This window comes from Phacochoerus africanus, chromosome 15 (genome assembly GCF_016906955.1).
Source record: "Phacochoerus africanus isolate WHEZ1 chromosome 15, ROS_Pafr_v1, whole genome shotgun sequence".
In the NCBI taxonomy this organism is placed as follows: Eukaryota; Metazoa; Chordata; class Mammalia; order Artiodactyla; family Suidae; genus Phacochoerus; species Phacochoerus africanus.
In genome coordinates this window covers 12,705,613-12,723,971 of record NC_062558.1, presented here as the reverse complement: position 1 = coordinate 12,723,971, position 18,359 = coordinate 12,705,613, and the positions used below count along the sequence as shown (strand labels likewise).

General features: G+C 40.9%; 1 protein-coding gene across 3 annotated transcripts in view; it reads left to right on the top strand.

The window, feature by feature from the left end:
* The window catches only part of INTS9 (integrator complex subunit 9), a 114,419-nt gene that overhangs the window by 40,444 nt on the left and 55,616 nt on the right, over positions 1-18,359 (top strand). For all 3 annotated transcript variants that reach the window (XM_047761039.1, XM_047761038.1, XM_047761040.1), the window contains exons 3-6: positions 1,471-1,531; positions 4,989-5,051; positions 9,525-9,664; positions 11,666-11,752. In XM_047761039.1, coding sequence (XP_047616995.1) covers positions 1,471-1,531; positions 4,989-5,051; positions 9,525-9,664; positions 11,666-11,752 — 351 coding nt within the window. The remainder of the gene's footprint in view (positions 1-1,470; positions 1,532-4,988; positions 5,052-9,524; positions 9,665-11,665; positions 11,753-18,359) is intronic.

The window sequence follows — 18,359 nt, the reverse complement described above, 5'->3', positions numbered from 1 at the left end:
CTCCTAGAGTTTAAAAAAAAATTTTTTTTCAGGTATAATTTGTGCCAACCAAATTTGATTCTTCTAGTTAAGTAATCTGCGTTCTCAAGTATGAAGTCCACAATTCTCCCTGCCTCCTTTTTTTTGACTGCACCTGTGGCATGTGGAAATTCCTGGGCCAGGGATAGAACTGTGCTATAGCAGCAAGCCAAGCAGCTGCAGTGACAACACCAGATCCTTAACCTGCTGTGCCATAAGGGAAATCCATCACTTTTTGATTAATAAAGGCAGAACATAAACAGAGAATCTAGTCACAGGGTACGTGGGACTTCATTGTACTTACATTCTTTCAGCTTTTCTGTGAGCTTGAAATTATGTCAAAATTAAAGCTTACTTCCCCAGATTCTCAATTTTTTCTAAAATTAGATTCATGCATATTTTATTCAAGTGTTTAATCTTTCCTAGAAGATTGACAGTTATTCACATATTTATGTTTCAGTGTGACTTTTGTACATACCACTAATTACAAAGTCAGAATTTGATAAAATTATTTTGGTAAGAGGATAAAGTTCTATACATTAATTTGGTTTCTGATTATAGAGTCTTTTAGTCCCACACGTATACTTTGCCCTTAATTTTTACCTCATAGACTAATTTTGAAGTGTTAAAATCCTTTTGCCATGCAACTTGTACGTCCGATGTTCTTTTCTTCGCATATCACCTTGATCATTATGTTTTTCTTAACAGCATTTTTTTTTCTCTTGAGTCATTTGCATTTTCCGCCTCCAGCATAATTCTTCTAGTCAACTAATAGTACACAGTTAAATCCTGAGATTACCAGAGTGAATGATTTCTGATTCAGATATGTGAAATAAACCTCACCTTCTAGAAACTATTTGCATAGATATAGTGTCATTTTGTTACATTTCAGAAGACTAGCTTCATTTTCCAGAATTAGAATTGCAAGCCACAGGTGACAAATGACTAATCCATTTATAGGCAATGAATCCAGAATGTGGACTTGACCAGAAATCAGATATTTTTATCTGATTCTGGCTGGTAGGTAGCTAAATGTTCTTGTCAGAGTACCTGACCCCTCTCAGGTCTGTTTTGTCACCCACAATATGTTGGTCCCATATATGGCTTCCCCTCAGGCTTGTCAGACGCAGGCAAGGTGAAGTCGGGGCTGGTAATTAGATAACTATCCAATGCTTTCGTAGTCCATCTCTCTTTTTTCTCTTTATTAGTCCACATAGCATTCTTTTAATTTTCCCAATTTAGCACAAAACTATTTAGCTTTTTCATGTTCCATTGCCACATAATTCTTAACCTTGGTACCACAGTTACTTTTCATCTTTTTGATTGGTATTTTGGGTGAGCATTGCTGCCAGTAATTTCAAACTGTTTTTACCTTTATGGAGCCAGTACAGTCACCATGAAATCACTGAGGATTATAATCTATTTAGGATAATTTAATCTTTTGTTTTGCAGTCCCAGGCTGTCTAATCTTCCTGGCTGGTCCCTAAAGGATGGAAATGCTTTCTTGGACAAGGTAATGATTAGCTAAAGTGTATCTGTACCTAGAGAAAAGCTGTCTTGTCATCCCGGAGCCACCTTATAGTAATGGTGACTCATGGGCTCATTATTTCCTCCCCTGTGTCTTCTCCCTAAAAAATCCCGTGACCCATGTAGAGTCTTCAGTACTTGATGATTATTGTTTTTAAGAGCCTTTTAGGGAATTTTGGTGTTCAGTTGTAGAAACAGTTTTCTCATGTGTAAAATATAAGAGCATCTGCTGCAAGTACATTTTATCACAATATAAAGAAAACTATTATTTTTAGAATTGTGATGAGAGTTTCAAAGGTGATGCTTATTAGAGAATTCCATCCAGTTCATTTTGTTCTGAGCTTGTACTATTTCTCTACAGGTAAGGAGTGTACTTTTTCTTTTACTTTTTTTTTTTTTTTTTTTTTTTTTTTTTTTTTTTAGTAATTTCAACCCTCTTAGTACTGTGAGTTTTTTCTTTTTTTCGACCACACCTACGACATATGGAAGTTCCTGGGCCAGGGGTCGAACCTGCAGCACAACCTTGACCCGAGCCATTGCAATGACATTGGACCTCCACTGCAACACAAGAAAAGTCCTTCAATTTTTGGTATTAGATTATCATCACAGTAATTCCTTCCTCAAGTGTTTTTAGGTATTTAGCTTTACACATAAGAGACCAAAGATAAAAAAATGGTTAAAACTATAATCGAGTCAAATTTTATACTGAAAAAAATCAGCGATAAAGGAAGATTAAAAACTGTAATGCTAATCTATGCTGTTCTTAGACCTCCAAATCATTCTTCCTCTCCCGAGTTTCACAATTGAAAGACTAAGTGTAAAGATTCTTAAAATGATTCATCTGAATAAGGCATTTCCTTCTTGTAGTAGACATTTTTAAATACAGAGGTGCTCTTTTTACAGAATTAATTCCGGTACCTGTACCCCAACCTCAAGTGGGAGCCAAATGCATGATTTGAAAGCAGATTTCCCTCATAGCCAACTGTAAAATCCTGTGACATTCAAGAATCTGTGCACCTGATGAAATTTCAGCCTAACCCTCCTGCTGGCTGTAAATCATTGTTCCCTTAGAAAGGCTTAGAAGCATCCCATTACCCATTCATTGTGAGCGAAATGACTTGCATGTGTATGTGGGAGCATTTCATTAGAAGGGAGTGGTGAATAAAACACAGTGACATTGTAAGTGCATGGAATGGCAAATATGCTGCTCCAGGCCAGGAAGGATGAGAGCCTTGGAGGAGGCTTTATCATGGGAGACAGACATACCCTGATACATAGCAATACAGGGAAGGAGATTACATAGCCAATATAAGACCAGGCAGTGCTTTGAAATTTCCCATGGTTTGTCTTTAATCATTTTTAACCTCATCCTAAGGGAGTCGGGAGTCGTGTTCCATTAAACGTAATTGCTCATTTGTTTTTAGCTGGCAGGTACATTGTAATTAAAAATGGTTTTCAGGCTCTTTTTGGCTCAGCCTTTCACTGGTTAAATGGTACTCACAGGAGAGGAACTGGAGTTTACAGTGGAGGGCAAGGGGAGGAAATATTCTATCAAGTTTCTGATATGCAATGTGTAAAATTCAAAAGAAAAATAACATTTATTTAATACCCTATTTTCAGATAAAGATTGAGAGTAAAATCATTCAGACTACAGTACATCAATATATATGTATATATATGAGTATATAGAAATCTATGTTTGGTGACTAATAAAAACACAGTGGAACAAAATTCTAACAGTATTTTTCTCTTTCGGGAAAGAGCACATTCTTTCACTAGATTTGTTCTAAAGTCACAGATTGCTTTAACTTCGGAGCAAAAACTCCTACATAGATATTGGTATGAAATGTCATCAAGGGAAGGCAGCAACTCTAGTGGCCTCCTGGAGGCATTGTAGCAGACCCTGTTGGTGGCCCATTCCTGTCTCTTCAGTGTCCTTTGTCATAATTCCAGATGTCAATACCTGTATGGCTTTGCCTGACAGTGTGTTTCCTGAAGCTGCCCCAAATGCAGGAGTTGTTAGATAAATAGCCCAAATGCCTTGCCCCTGGGTAGAATAACTCCATGGTGTAGGTGTTACCCTCTTTCTGAGTTTCTCTTTGGAAATGAGCCTCTGTTGCCCACAGTGGTGTGTAGCTACATAACATATCCATTATCAGCCACCTTCTTTTCCCTTTATCACTTGCCCTTCCTCCTGCTGTTTTTTTTAACACCTCCCTTATAAGCTTGCACCTACCCTTTTCTGAGGGTCTGCTTGTGAAGGAATCCAAACTAAGGCAGGCATATTAAATATGGTAGGTCATGGGCAGAGTGGGAAGTTGCTCTCTCTTCTCTTTCCTTTTTTTTTTTTTCTGTCTTTTTAGGGCCTCACCTATGGCATAAGGAAGTTCCCAGGCCAGGGGTCAAATCGGAGCTACAGCCACTGGCCTAAACCACAGTCACAGTAACAGGGATCCAAGCCATGTCTCAGACTTTCACCACAGCTCACGACAACACTGGAACCGACTGAGTGAAGCCAGAAATCGAACCTACCTTCTCATGAATACTAGTCGGGTTTGTTACCACCGAGCCATGCTGGGAACTCCTCTCTTTCTTTCTAAGTCCACTTTTTTCTTTTGAATGATAGTGGTGGTATTTGTGGTTGTTTAATCTCTACTCTTCATCTCCTCTACTTTCCCCTCAACCCTTGGTAGGAAGAGAAAGAGGCTTTATGTCATTTGTTTACGGCTGGGACTCCTAACCTAATTGCCAGAACAGAATCCCTGGAGGTGCTTGTTTAAATATAGGTTCCATGGCCTTATCCTTAGAGTTCCTGATTCCTTAGATCTTAGGTAGGGCCCTGGAATCTACTTCCATCAGTGTTCCCAGATCATTCTGATATTGCCGGTATGGTCCATGGAACTATTATTTGGAAGGCACTGGATCATGAATCATGGAAGCACATGGAAATCTTGTCCACACATGGCTTCCTCGAAGTGCCATCAAGAAATGTGCATTGGAGTTCCTGTTGTGGCTGAGTGGGTTAAGGAACCAGTGTTGTCTCTGTGAGGATATGGATTTGACCCCTGGCCTCACTCAGTAGGCAGGTTGCAGCAAAGGTTGCAGATGCAGTTCGGATCCAGTGTGGCCACAGCTATATAGTTCCAGTTCGACCCATGGCTTAGGAACTTCCTAATGCCACAGGTACGGCCGTAAAAAGAAAAAAAAAAAATGTGCATTCACTTCTTCAGTCAGCTGCCAATCAGCATTTTGTTTATCCTGAATAAACATTTAGCCTTTCTGAGCATAAACCAGCAACAGTTGACCTAGCTAACTTTCCAGTTTTCTTCCAACTCCAGCAGTCTGTGATACTTTATGGAAAGGTTGATTTGGGGATGAGATTTCCCTAGTGCTCTATGTATTGGATATGTCTTCCTGGAATTTTTTCTTTTCTTGTCTTTTAGGAGCTAAAGGAGTGCTCAGGTCATGTATTTGTGGATTCCGTGCCCGAATTCTGCCTACCCGAGGTAAGATTAAAGTGAATCTCATTGTAGAAACAAAGCACATCTTGCCATCTCTCAAAATGAATTCAAGAAATAATTGTAAGGGGCTTAGCTTCCTGTTTTCAAATTGAAATGAATCTATTTTTCCAGGCACTGTGTTATATGGCTAAAATGTGATCATTTAGGAGCTTTTTATGTTATCTGTAAATCACTGAGTCACTCTCTTCTTCCTATTCTTCTTTCTAAAAATCCCCTCTGACACTTGTACTGGGGGGTGGTTTGGAACAAGGTAAAGAAATAACTCAAGCCTTTCAGTTTTGTAATCATAGTCATCCCTTGGTATATGCAGGGGATTGATTCCAGGAGCCCCATGGATACCAACCACAGATACTTAAGTACCTAATATAAGATGATGTAGTACAGTGGAGAGGGTTGGCCCTCTGCATCTGCAGGTTTCACATCCTCAGATGCAGGGGGCAGACTGGATAATGCCCCTGTCTCAGATTGCCATTCTTTTTCTGGGGTAATTGAGAATTGCTATTATTCAACCAATATAGTAACTGTGAAAATTCTTGCTCACTTAAAATAACATATGGAATATTGCTTGAAATTTCACAGATTCCGAACTGAGTCACAGATATTTGTTGCTTACATATTGTTATAACATGACTTGTTATAAGCATCTGGGTCCAGCTTCATTGTTTTAAGGGAAACTGAAATCAGTTTCCACTAGTTGTAAAGGAAACTAATCTCACCTGACAGGCCTAATCACCAGAGTGGCCTGGATGGAGTTCTCAGCACACAGATGAGTGGAGGTGAGCCACTAGCCAGCCCAGGGGTCCTGAGGAAATCAATAAGAAGCTGCCATTCTGGGAGTTCCCGTCGTGGCGCAGTGGTTAGCGAATCCGACTAGGAACCCTGAGGTTGCGGGTTCAATCCCTGCCCTTGCTCAGTGGGTTAACGATCCGGCTTTGCCGTGAGCTGTGGTGTAGGTCACAGGCGCGGCTCGGATCCCACGTTGCTGTGGCTGTGGTATAGGCCGGCGGCTACAGCTCCGATTAGACCCCTAGCCTTGGAACCTCCATATGCCACGGAAGCAGTCTAAGAAATGGCAAAAAGACAAAATAAATAAATAAATAAGAAGCTGCCATTCTCTTCCTTCCATGTGCCCAGGGGATTTCCATGCCTGTGGAAAATACTTTCATAAGTCAGTACCAGAGAGAAAAGAAGTTGGGAGTACTGTGTCCTTTATTTTTGTCCTTTTCCCCTCTTTCTCTTTCCAGTTCCACAGCTTGCTTTGATACCTATTAGATAAACTTTTTTCTCTCTTTGAAGTATATGTATGTGCTCTTTTAGGATCCCAGAGCAAAAGAGAGGAAGGAAAACAAAGAAGGCCGTGGTAGTTGAAGTTGGCAGATAAAGGAGAAAGTTTGTGATGAAGTAGTAGGGACAAGAGTGGAGTTATCCAGAATCCTGAGCTCTCCCCACCTGCCAATAAAATCTTTTTGTCATCCTCATTTGTCTTTTAGGAATTGGTGGGGCAGTTCCCCATCTGCTCAAAGATTGCTAGTCCAAGTGCTGCATTTATTTTCAGTTTACTGCCTATGGCACTGACTGCTGCAGCCTTCAGCTTAGGGCCAACAGTGGAGGATTCATGGCTTGGTGTTCTGGTGACTTTCTGACTTGCTCCACAGAGAACTAAACTTTGAAATTAGACAGTCACTGTTTCACAGTTCACCTTTGCAGAGCTAAAGCAGCACCAATATATTTAGGGTTCTAGAGTTTTTCAACTTGTATCATAACTTGTGGATTATGACAAGTTAGTAATGCTCACTATTTTAAGATCAACCAGGGCATTGTATGATCAGGAGAAGATAGGAGAGTCATAGAATCAAGAGAGAGGGCCTTCCTGCACAGTCCAGTCTTGGCTGACATGTGGCCAAGCCAGGCAGAACTAAAATCCCACTCCTCATATATAATTGATTCTCTAGTGAAACTACCTTAAATATCTTTGTATTCCCCCAAAAATCTATACTATACACTGCATAAAATCTAGGACAGTATAGTAAGCAACCAATAAATTATAGTGGTTTTGACCATAAAATTATAGTTCATGGTCTGTAGAACTCAGTGTCTGTATACAAGAAGTTTAAAATTAAAGTGGAGTTCCCTTCGTGGCTCAGCAGTAACCAACCCGACTAGGATCCATGAGGACCCGGGTTCGACCTCTGGCCCTGCTCAGTGGGTTAAGGATCCGGTGATGCCATGAGCTGTGGTGTAGGTCACATACTCTACTCAGATCCCACCTTGCTATGGCTGTGGCTGTGGCCAGCAGCTGTAGCTCCAATTCGACCTCTAGCCTGGGAACCTCCAAATGCCGTGGATGCAGCCCTAAAAGACAAAAGAAAATAATAATAAAATTAAATTTATTTTTCTGAGAAAAATGTATGTAGACACTCTTGATATATCCAGGCAGTGTGTGTGTGTGTGTGTGTTTCAGCTGTCCTCACCAAATGTCTTATTCTCCTAGACTCTGTGGGCTGTTTTGTTTTTTGTTTTTCTGGCTGCAGTATGCAGTGGCTTGATGTGATATCTCAGTTCCCAGACCAGGGATAGAGCCCGGGCCACAGTGGTGAAAGCGCCAAATCCTAACCACTAGACCACCAGGGAATTCCCTGTGGGCTGATTCTTACATATTTAAGAAAAATTTCAACTATTCCTACCCAGTTTCTATATAGGTAGAATTAAGGTAGGGATGCTTTTGAGCTTTACTGTTGCTTCAACTGTCCTTCCCTTGTTTTCTTCTGAACCTGTCACTCTGCTACTCTGCCTTCACTTTCTCATGTGTATAAAAATGGTTCTAGAGGGGTGTTGGGGAATAGGACCATGTGAGGTTATTGTCTTGGAAGTTGAGTGCACAGCATAGAGTTCAGCCATTGTCATTAGACAGTTTATTCACACAGATGACTATCGCCCTGGCAGTGAGTAGCTTCTGACCTCTGAACTCCATGCTGTCCTCAGGAGCAGATTATGCCTTGGTGGCTTTATTCAGTCAACTTTCTTTACACGGAAAGTTGCTCAGCCAGGAAATACCCACAGCCAAAATGGCATACTGTCTCTGTCGCTTGCAGAGGTGGCACAGCCATCTTTGTTACGTCTCTGTGGAGGACATGGAAGCTCTGGGACCCATTCCCACTGAAGCACTTCCCTGAGCGACCCCACACTGTCCATACTGCACACATCCGTGGAGTGACTTCCATGAGGGCAGCTTGGCAACTGGGGCTATGTTTCTGAACCATAGCATCTCACTTTCTCCAGAGAGAGTGCCACTTGTCACCATGCATTCTTCAACCCCAGTGCACTGTCTCTTAACATGCTGGCTGCTGCAGCTGAAAGGGAACAGAGATGAGTCACCTAGGATTCTTGAGTTCGGAGACATTCAGTCTTTGAGGGACAAAGTGGTACTTTGAAGTACCATTGTACAGAATAATAACAGCCATAAGAGAGAAATTCATGAAGTGCCGGAGCAGTTCTGAGGAAGAAGTGGTTTCTTTCATCTGAGCTAATCAGGAATGCTTAGTGGAAGAAGAGAATTGAGCCCTAAAAGAGAGGTAGGACTTAAATTTATGGGTAAAACAGTCCCTTCTGCTAAAAGAATTTTCATACAATTTACTAAACATGAGTAGCATTTCCCATCACCTGCCAACTTGTCTTTTCCCTTTTCATCTGACCTTTCTTTTTTTCTTTTTTCTTTTTTTTTTTGGCTACACCCACTACATGCGGAAGTTCCCAGGCCAAGGGTCAAACCCACACCACAGCAGTGACCCAAGCCACAGCAGTGGCAACACCAGATCCTTAACCATTAGGCCACCAGGAAACTCCATTCCTTTTCAGCTGACCTTTATAGCTATTCAGTAAAAGGTAGATTTGGGGTTATAATTAGGGTATAATCTTCTTTTTTGACTCTGCCACTATGATTTTTTTTTTTTTTTGGCTCTATCCAGCACTTGTAGTCAAGAGTTACCTCATAAAAAAAGGAAAGTCCCCTCCCACATTTGACTTTGAAGAGCTAGTTTCTGTATGCCGATCCCTGTTCCCTGTGGCCCAAAGCAGTGGTGTGTTCCATTCTCATTCCCTGCAGCCGATGCTCTGCTCTCTCTGCTTCATGTTACCTGGTCCCACTTGCCAGGAAGCAATGGCTGAAGTAGCCTGCTGCCATCTATCCTCCTATGTCTAACTGAGAACTCTGTTTTAGTAAAATCAGGGCACTGCTGGTGGACAGGCTGTGTCCTCATCGATCCCCATGCCGCCCTCTGCTTAATGCCGACACTAGGAAATATCCTAAAATGGGGGAGTCGAAGTGTTGTAGGAAAAGTGTCATTATTCTGCAATACCACAACCATGCCTCTGCTTTCTGACAACATCATTTTTCAGCCCCATCATGTTGATCTATGTGCCCTCCACAGATATGTATCATTCCCTCCCCTTTCTTTTCAGACGGAGCTAATAGATCTGTCTACGGTAGATGTGATCCTCATCTCTAACTATCACTGCATGATGGCTCTGCCCTACATCACCGAGCACACCGGGTTCACAGGCACGGTGTATGCCACTGAGCCCACCGTTCAGATCGGCAGGTGAGAGGGTGAGAGCGTTCGCTGTTCTGCCGTTTGAAAGTGACCAGAGAGCTCCTTCCTTCAGCAGTGACTATTTAATAGAGTGTTGTGTCAGAAGGGATCATTATTTCCTTCTGAGCAGCTGACCCAGAGAATAGGCATGAAGAGACAACTCTTTAGATAAAACAAATGTTCACTGGCGTGGCCTAGAGTTTGATGCTGCCAAGAGTGGCTGTTAGTCTTTTTTAGAAGAATGGGAAGAAGGAGTTTGCAGAGACAGCTCCTCTGTGCCGAAGATACTAATTAGGGGAGTAACAGTCACTGAGATGCTACCAAGATGCAATGCAGAGCACTTCCCATGAGAAAGGAACATAGCATATTTAAGAAAAGAAGAAGAAATTTTATTACTTTGCTTTCAAAATCCGCCCCCCCCTCCCCTAACCCCCCACCATTTATAGTTGAGTGCAGCCTATAAATGGAGACAGCTTGTAGAAAACAGGATAAGTAATTAGATGGTTAAGGTGTCTGTACTGTTGACAGAGTGAAACTCTATGGAGTAAAAACCTCAGAGCTTGCCTTTGACTCTGAGAATGCCAAGCCATCTCTGGTCCCGCCCCTCCCAAGCCTCCATGGGACAGATGGTTGTTTCAACTAACCGCAGCGTCATTTAGTGAGGAAAAAAAAATCATGTGAAGAAAATTACCCTGGAAAAAAAGGATTGTGTTGAAGCAAACAAACAAGCACAATACAAGGTAAAACTATCAAAACCTAAAAATAGGTGCTCAAAGTGCAAAATAGACTCTTAGCTTTGGGTTCTAGGGTCTGGCTGAAGTCCACCAAGGTGGAATTACCAGAAATGAACCAAACCGTGTTCCTATTTTTGTGTCAAACTATGTTACCTGCAGAGTGTACAGAAAAACAAATGATCTGAGGAAGAGACATTATAGAAAAGTACAACACTCAAGGTGAGGGATCAGTTTCAGTGAGAGGATAAGCTGAGCACGTTAGATTCTAGTCTGAGAAAGTTAATGCCCTAGGATGCATACCAGACTGTTCTCCTGAAAGCTGCAGCCAAACAAGAGATGAGCCTGGAAGCCAGATCTTAGGATGCGGGAACGGGTACTGCTCCTTCAAAAAGATAACAGTGGTACTAGGAATGAGTAAATGAATGGGAATGAAAGGAAGTTGCTCAGCATTCAGATTCTAACATATTGATACCTCACCATGACTATATGTTTTTAGGAGAGGGTTTAAATCAATGTGGAACATCTATCCTGGGTTATACAAAGGATTCAAGGTGTTGAAAATCCGTTTCTAGGTTCCGAGTCATCCTCTAGCCAGCCACCCAGGGCCCTCATAGTGCTCTCTGTCCCTTGTATTCCTCAGAGCATGGCATCACTCATCCCACTCACTGAGGCATTTCTTAGATTTCCTCAGTTGTAATTCTCTGATAACCCATCTTGTGATCTGCAGAGCCTATCCTTCTGCAGGTCCTTGAGTTAGATTTTTAGGATTAGTCCTTAGAGTATTCTACCATGTGGAATTTTGTCCCTTCCTAAAACATACATCAAGAAAACTTATTTGACCAGTTTAAAATGTCCATTTAATACTGTCCTTAAAAAACAACTCTACCCCCACCTCTGCTGCCACCAATATCAGGTACTTAATACCCATTTAACTTTTTCTCCTTTTGAATTTTTAATTACATAAATAAAGGCAGAGATCTTAAGAGTGAGAGTTAAACCGTAGGCTTATATTTTCTCAATGTTTAGAGACAAGAAACACTCCAGCTTGTTTTAAAGGTGAGTTAAATCACTTACATTTGTAATTTTTAACATGGAAATTCAACATGAAGGCTAGGTTTTTGTTCAGCTTCATATAAAATGGTGTCCATGTTTATATGCAACAGAGAGAAAGACAGGGAGAGACAGCAGACAAGCCCATTTCTCTTGGCTGCAATGTTAGAGGGCCTTGCTTTTCTAATTCTCTTGAGTGTTCATCATGTCCTTTGTTTAAACACAGGCTCCTCATGGAAGAGCTGGTGAACTTCATTGAACGAGTTCCCAAGGCTCAGTCAGCCTCCTTGTGGAAGAACAAGGATATTCAGCGGTGAGCAGTGGGCGGTCTGCACCCCTTGACAGTGGAGCCTGATCCTTTGCAAGACAGTCTCAATTGTTTTCTCATTTCTGCTTCAACATTTATACTGTTAGAACTAGATTCTCTTTTCCCTACTTTATGGAAGGGTTGTGTTTGATTCAATCAAGGTATTTTGAGAGGCCCAACCACAGTATATGCTGGGTTCAGGTATGTGCTGGGTCTGGGAGTTTTTAAAAATTAGTAAAAACAGTTCGCTCTTTGAGGTGCTGAGAGGTTAATGGGAAATCAGACAATTAAACAGGTAAATTACAGTCTTGAGTGGTATGGATTATGAGATGCTTGGTCTCAGTGCTGTAGGCACTCAGAAAATGAAGTTTCTCTGCTTTGGAAACTGAGAAGGACATTCCTGAGGAGATGACAATTAAGGTGGGTCTTGGAGGAAGAAAAAGACTTCCTGATGGAAAGATCATAAAGTGGGATTCAGGCCCAGCATCATAGAATATTGTATGTTCAGAGAATAGTGAGAAGTTCTGGGTGGGTTAAAATTGATTGAGTCAGGAGGTGAAAGATGAAATTAGACAGTGACATCGAAGCACGATCATAAAGAATCTCCTGGGTCAAGTTTGAATTTTATGTCACTAAATTTGGAAGTCCATAAGGGTAGGTGGATAAGGAGGAGAATGGTGTGATCACGTATTTATTTAGCTGATTCAGAAACCCAGGCAAGAGAATAGAGGCCTGGACTAAGCCCTTAACGTGGGAATGAAGAGGTGAAGTAAGTAGAGATTCAATAGAGGAGGCAGGCCAGCAGCTTCATTTTACTTCCACTCTTGTGTTTGATTGGCGGCGAAGGACACCAGTCAGTCTTAACATGCTGCGGTTGATCCACCACTACAGCCACTGCCCTCACCTCCCAGCTCCACAGCCCCAGCCATCCCAGCCTGATGTCCAGGGTCTGGAGTAGAAGCTCATCTGTGACTTCTTAGATAGCATGTGTTCCATACATTCCAACTCTTTTTCCAGCTACCTCGCCACTGAGTTCTCTTTCCTTCTATGGCTGTGGTTTGTTAACCATCTAGGACCCTAAACTTTAGAATGTCTTGGTTTTTGTGAATACTCTTTCTACAAGAATATGTTTGTATCACTAGGAGAGTATGCTTTGTTTTAAACTGTAACTGTCTTAGAGTTTGAGCAAGTGAGACAACTCCATGCATTCCTCTGTATGCACGTAATTTATTTTATTTAAGTAGCACTTTCTATTTGCAGACTCGCTTCTCAGTGTTTTATTTAATTTGTTTATTTCTTTAACATTATTTTACAGCAAAGAAAATCGGCACCGAGAGGTTAAGTAGCATGCTCAAGGTCAGCCAGCTAGTGAGTGGTAGGATTTGGATTCAAACCCAGGCAGCCGGGCTAGTCTGGTTCCAGAGTCCATGCCCTTAAGCCACTGTGCTGGGCCGCCTCTCGGCCATAAATAGGCCTCTTCTCCCTGGCATATGAACCCCCTCTCACATGAGGGAAGAAGTGTGTTTAACTGTGCACATTTTCTCCTGTGTTTATGGATCTTCCTTAAGTCTCTGTTTCCTTGACTGGAGGCATGGTGTCTGTCTGGCTTCTCATTGTCTTGAGTGTTCTGTGTGCACATGGATGGCTTCCTTGATCTGCCTGCCTGTGCTTTTAGTACAGATCCCCTCCCCTCCTCCCTGTGCATTCTTATTCTCAGCTCCTTTCCTCCTACCCCTGGCCTTTCTTCCTCCCGTGTGCCCACTGCACCACATTTGACCCATTTCTTTACATCTCCCTCTTTAGAAACCTGAGGACTTTGTTTTCTTTCCCTGTGAAACACGTACGCCTTGGCGGCCCTCACTTCCTCCTTTTAAATTGATACCCTTAAATATTCTGCTGCAAATAATTTTGGCACACCAGAAACGATGTTCAAAGGTCACTGTTTCCTGAGTCCCAAACTCTGGGCCAAGTCTTAGGAAGTCCAAGTTCTTATTTTGCCTTTTTTTCTGTGACCTTGGGCAGAGTCCTTGGCAGTTTTCTTTGCTTCCCATTCTTTGTGAAATCTAGTCTAACTGGCTCACAAAAGAAGTGCCATCGTATATTAGGGAGAAATGTGAATTGAACTTGAAGGAGCAGAGGGTTAGGGAGGGGGCCTGAAAGTTATTTCCTAAGATGCTTAGGAAATCCCAAAAAAAAAAAAAAAGTGCTGCTTGAAATAAAACCTTGAGTTTGCTGTTTCGCCACCTGGTGGGCAAAAAAGAAACTGTTGAAAGATAACTTGCTAGAGAAGCAAGCATCACTTGCACCACTAGAGAAGGCCATATGTCATTCATACATTGTAACCATGTTTCTGATTCTGGTCAAGTATTTTGATTTGGCTTTTGAGGGTGAGATGAGCCATAGTTACTGATAGAGAAAAAGAAGAGTCTAATTATTAGGATACGCTGAGGTTTTAGACAAACCAAGAAAGCTGTGTCCTCTTTTTCTCTTCGATAAAGTCAGCATAAATATTAGATGTGGTAGAAAAATTTGAGTAGCTATTTTGTAATTGACTTCAGACAAAAGAGTTCATTTGAAATATTCACCTAGAATCTAATCTTGGGCCAGAATACTGAAAGCACTTCATTTGAACATTTATGTTGAAGGATTTACACCACTGTCATGTTCCCTCTGTCATGAGCCAATTGATATAAGTGTCCCCAAATTCTGTGGCACTCTATATTGAGAAGCAGTGGGTAGTCATGGCCGAGTGGTTGAGGCAATGGACTAGAGAAGCACATTTTTTTTTTTGCTGTCTAGTACATTGACTACGTGATATGGCTGTGTTTTTAGTTTGGGGGAGGGGTGCTTGTTTTTAAATTTCTCCGCTTTCCTTGTTCAGTTCCTATAAAACAGAGGTCACAAACTCAGATGTCTCCGGGGATGAGGAAGGGGGAGGTAAGTACAGTGAGTGAGGTGGGCTGCCGGGAACTGCTGACTGGTGACCACATCTCTCTAAAGGGGCAGCCAACACACAGTTTCTGCAGATTGTGGCCATATGGAAGTGTGAGCCCATCACTGCCAAATCATCCCTTTTTTTTTAGGAAGCTCAAGATCTGGATTTCCTAAATGTGATTTTCTCTCATCTTTTTAAAATGTTGGCTCTCACATTAAAATAGAATTCTCTGTGATCCAAGCAAAACACCTCTGTGAGTTGGATTTGAGCCTCCAGTTTTTGACTTAAACTTTATTCAGGCAGACTCTTGGTTAAGTATCTAGAATTAATACATCTTAGTAATTTAAGTTACTGTTAAGACCATTGGCTAAAAAGAAACAATAAAAATCTTTCAAGCATGTTGGTTTCTGACACATTCCCTTAAATCATTGGAGGCTAGTTTGAATTAGCATTTGATTTAATATTAGCATGTGCAACAACAAAAAACGATTACTCTTTCTTTTTGGCAGTTGTCTGACTCTCTGCCTAAGTTGACTCTGCTCCCTGAGATGTATTTAGAATTCAGCCATCCTCCTTCCTCATTTTGACATTGCAGCGTACGCTTCTTGAAAAAGATTATGAAGAGTAGGAAAACAAGAACCCCTTAAAATATAGTTTTTGAGTCTCTGACTTTCCCATATGCACTTCAAAGTTTAGATTTTTAATGGAAATTGTAAAGCACAATATTCCAGCAAAGAAACTAACCCAACCCCTAATATTTTTTGTTTAAGGCTAGCATTTTTTATATAAGACCAGACATCTACAATTATAATTAAGAATAAATCATTATAAGATATTGTCATAATCCCCTGATAAGCATTAGAGAGTTGTGCGTTGACATAGAATATTACGGCAATTTTCAGTACTCAGCGCTTAAAATGGGTTTATACCTTATAGAAGACATAAAACGGGCAGTGGTGGGGGGGAGCATATTGTACTTGAAGTTCCTTTACTCTGACACTGCTTGAGTATTTATAGAGAAATCTATCAGGTCTAACTATATAGTAAGAAAAAATAAAAGCTCTGGGCTTGGAGGTCAAGTAGATGGGTGTTTGAATTTCAGATCTGCTTCTTAGTAGCTGCAGCAATTTTTTTCTTCTAGGTTCTGTTTCCTCACTTATAAAATAGGAGTAATGTTAACAACTTCACAAGGTTGTTGTGAGGACTGAATTAGTAATACAAGTAAAGTCCTTAAAACAGTGACAGGCATATAGGAGGTACTCAGTTAGACACCAGCATCCTTTCTTCCTTTAATAATACACATGGCCCATCATAACCCCTTTTCAGTAACCAACTCACAGTTGCTTTCCATGGCCTTATTTATCTTTTAGCACTGCCTTTCCTGAAGTAAAGTAGTGTAGTAGAAGGAAAATTGTTTTTCTAATCCCACTGTCACCTCTGATTTGTTCGCAGTGTCAATTCAGACTCTGGGACTCAATCTTCTTTTCTGTAAAATAGGAGAATTGAATTAACCTATCTCTAAGTTTGCTTAGGTCATAGTTTGTCAGGATGTCCAGGGGAGTGGCTCCTTAAGGAGGTGCTCAGAGAGTGGCAGTACTTGGGTGCAGTCATCACAACTTTGCAGTTCGAAAAACTTAATCATTTCATTTCATTAAGAGTTGATAACTCTCTGAGGAATGATCTGGGCTAGCTAAACTCCCAGGATACTGACTGACAAACAAAAATCTCATTTCATTCCTTTGTACTGAGATATCTGCCTGGCTCCAGAATGAGAATGGTCCATCTATCTGAGTGAGACTCTGTTCTGGGCAGCAGGTCCTCTTAAAGAGACCAAATTATAGATAAGAGGTGTTTTGATGAGTAGAAAATTAAAGCAGAGATGGTTTAGGCCCTCACAGGAATTGTTTCTATCATGTCTTGGTAGGCGAAGCATTTTCTGTGTCCTTTTAAGAGATAAATTGATCTAAAACAAAAATCAGGGATTATAATCTAGTTTCAGGTTAGTATTGAGAAATGCTACAACACAACATGATCAATCAACTGTACTTCAACTTAAAAAAGGAAGAAATGCTTGATTTTCAGGCTGTACTTTTGGTAAATTCCATGTAGACTATCACTCTGCTAACACATACCTACCCTACCACACCCCCATAAATTAAGCATACTTCACTATAACTAGAGAAAAAAATTTTTCTGCTGCTTTTATTCTTTGTTTTCTGCGCCTACGTTTATCCTGTTCAGTCAATCAGTCATTCATCAAACACTTCGAAAAAGCCCAGCCAGTGTTTTATTTATTAGCTTGTAAGTGGTCCCCGTGGACCTGAAAGCCTTGCTCTTTCATGAAAACACATGATCTCGTGCTGGTAGGATGGAAGAAGACACAGCAGAGTTCTGGCATGATGTCAAGCCCTGAGAATAAAGTTTATTAAGCACTCAAGTGTGATAAGAACAAAAAACAAAACAATGAAATCTTTTAGAAAGTACTTATTAAACATTTAGACTTTGAGAACTTGACTTTGATAAATTAGAAAGCCAGAAAAAACAGAACTAGTTCCCACTGGGTTTCCTTATCCGACTTATCCTTAATCAGCCAATAATCCTAATGGCTGTGAATGGCTCTATAAATGCCTCTCTATAAAATGGCCTCCAGTATAAGGAGAGTTTTAGGGAAAGCTAAGTTAGACAAAATGTTGTTAGGAGATAGAAGGAAGTAATGACAAAGCAATTAAGTATCTCAAGAGAGGAAGAAAGGTGTTTGAAGAAATCTTAAGATTCTTTAAGAAAGGAATTTGTGGGCACAAATTTGAAATTCAGAGGACTTTGTACTTATTATTTGATTAACTACCAAGTGCCTAGCATTATGATAAGTTTGTAGAGAAATGCCCCCCAAAGTTTAAGACATGGTCCCTATACCAAGGCACTAGTTGAGCAAAGATTACGTACTAAGTGACAGGACTTAAGGCTGGTCTTGGCAGGTTAAGCAGGGTTTGAATAAGGGAAGAAATCATTCCAGGATAAGAGAACAGTATGGGCAAAAACATGGCAACATGGCATGATTGGGAGGGGACTGGCTTGGTTAAAATTAACCGGTGCACTCCAGGAAGTAGAGAAAAGCATCAAAAGGTAACCTTGTACAAAAGGATATTGAAACTTTGTTCTTTCGAAAAAGCCAACAATACATTGGACTAATTCCTAGTTTACATATTTTGTCTGGGGAAGAAAAATTTATCAGAATTGTTTGTGAAAACATAGTCACCGAACCTGTGTGATAAAGGAAACCTGTAGACATTTCCAAGTAGAGAAATGACAAATAATTAGTTTTAGATCCAAAAGTAGTGTAGTCAGTATATATGGTACCAGAATAAGATACCCAAAGAATTTAAGCTTAAGGATAAGGTGGAGGAACTCATTATGCACTGAATATCATGGATATTTTATTTATCTATCTATCTATTTATTTATTTACTTTTTGGGGGCCACACCTGCAGCATATGGAAGTTTCCACACTAGGGCTTGAATTGGAGCTACAGCTGCCAGCCTACACCACAGCCACACAGGATCCGAGCCACATCTGAGACCTATACCACACCTCGTGGCAAGGCTGGAACCTTAACCCACTGAGTGAGGCCAGGGATCAACCTCACATCCTCATGGATACTAGTCGGGTTCTTAACCCAC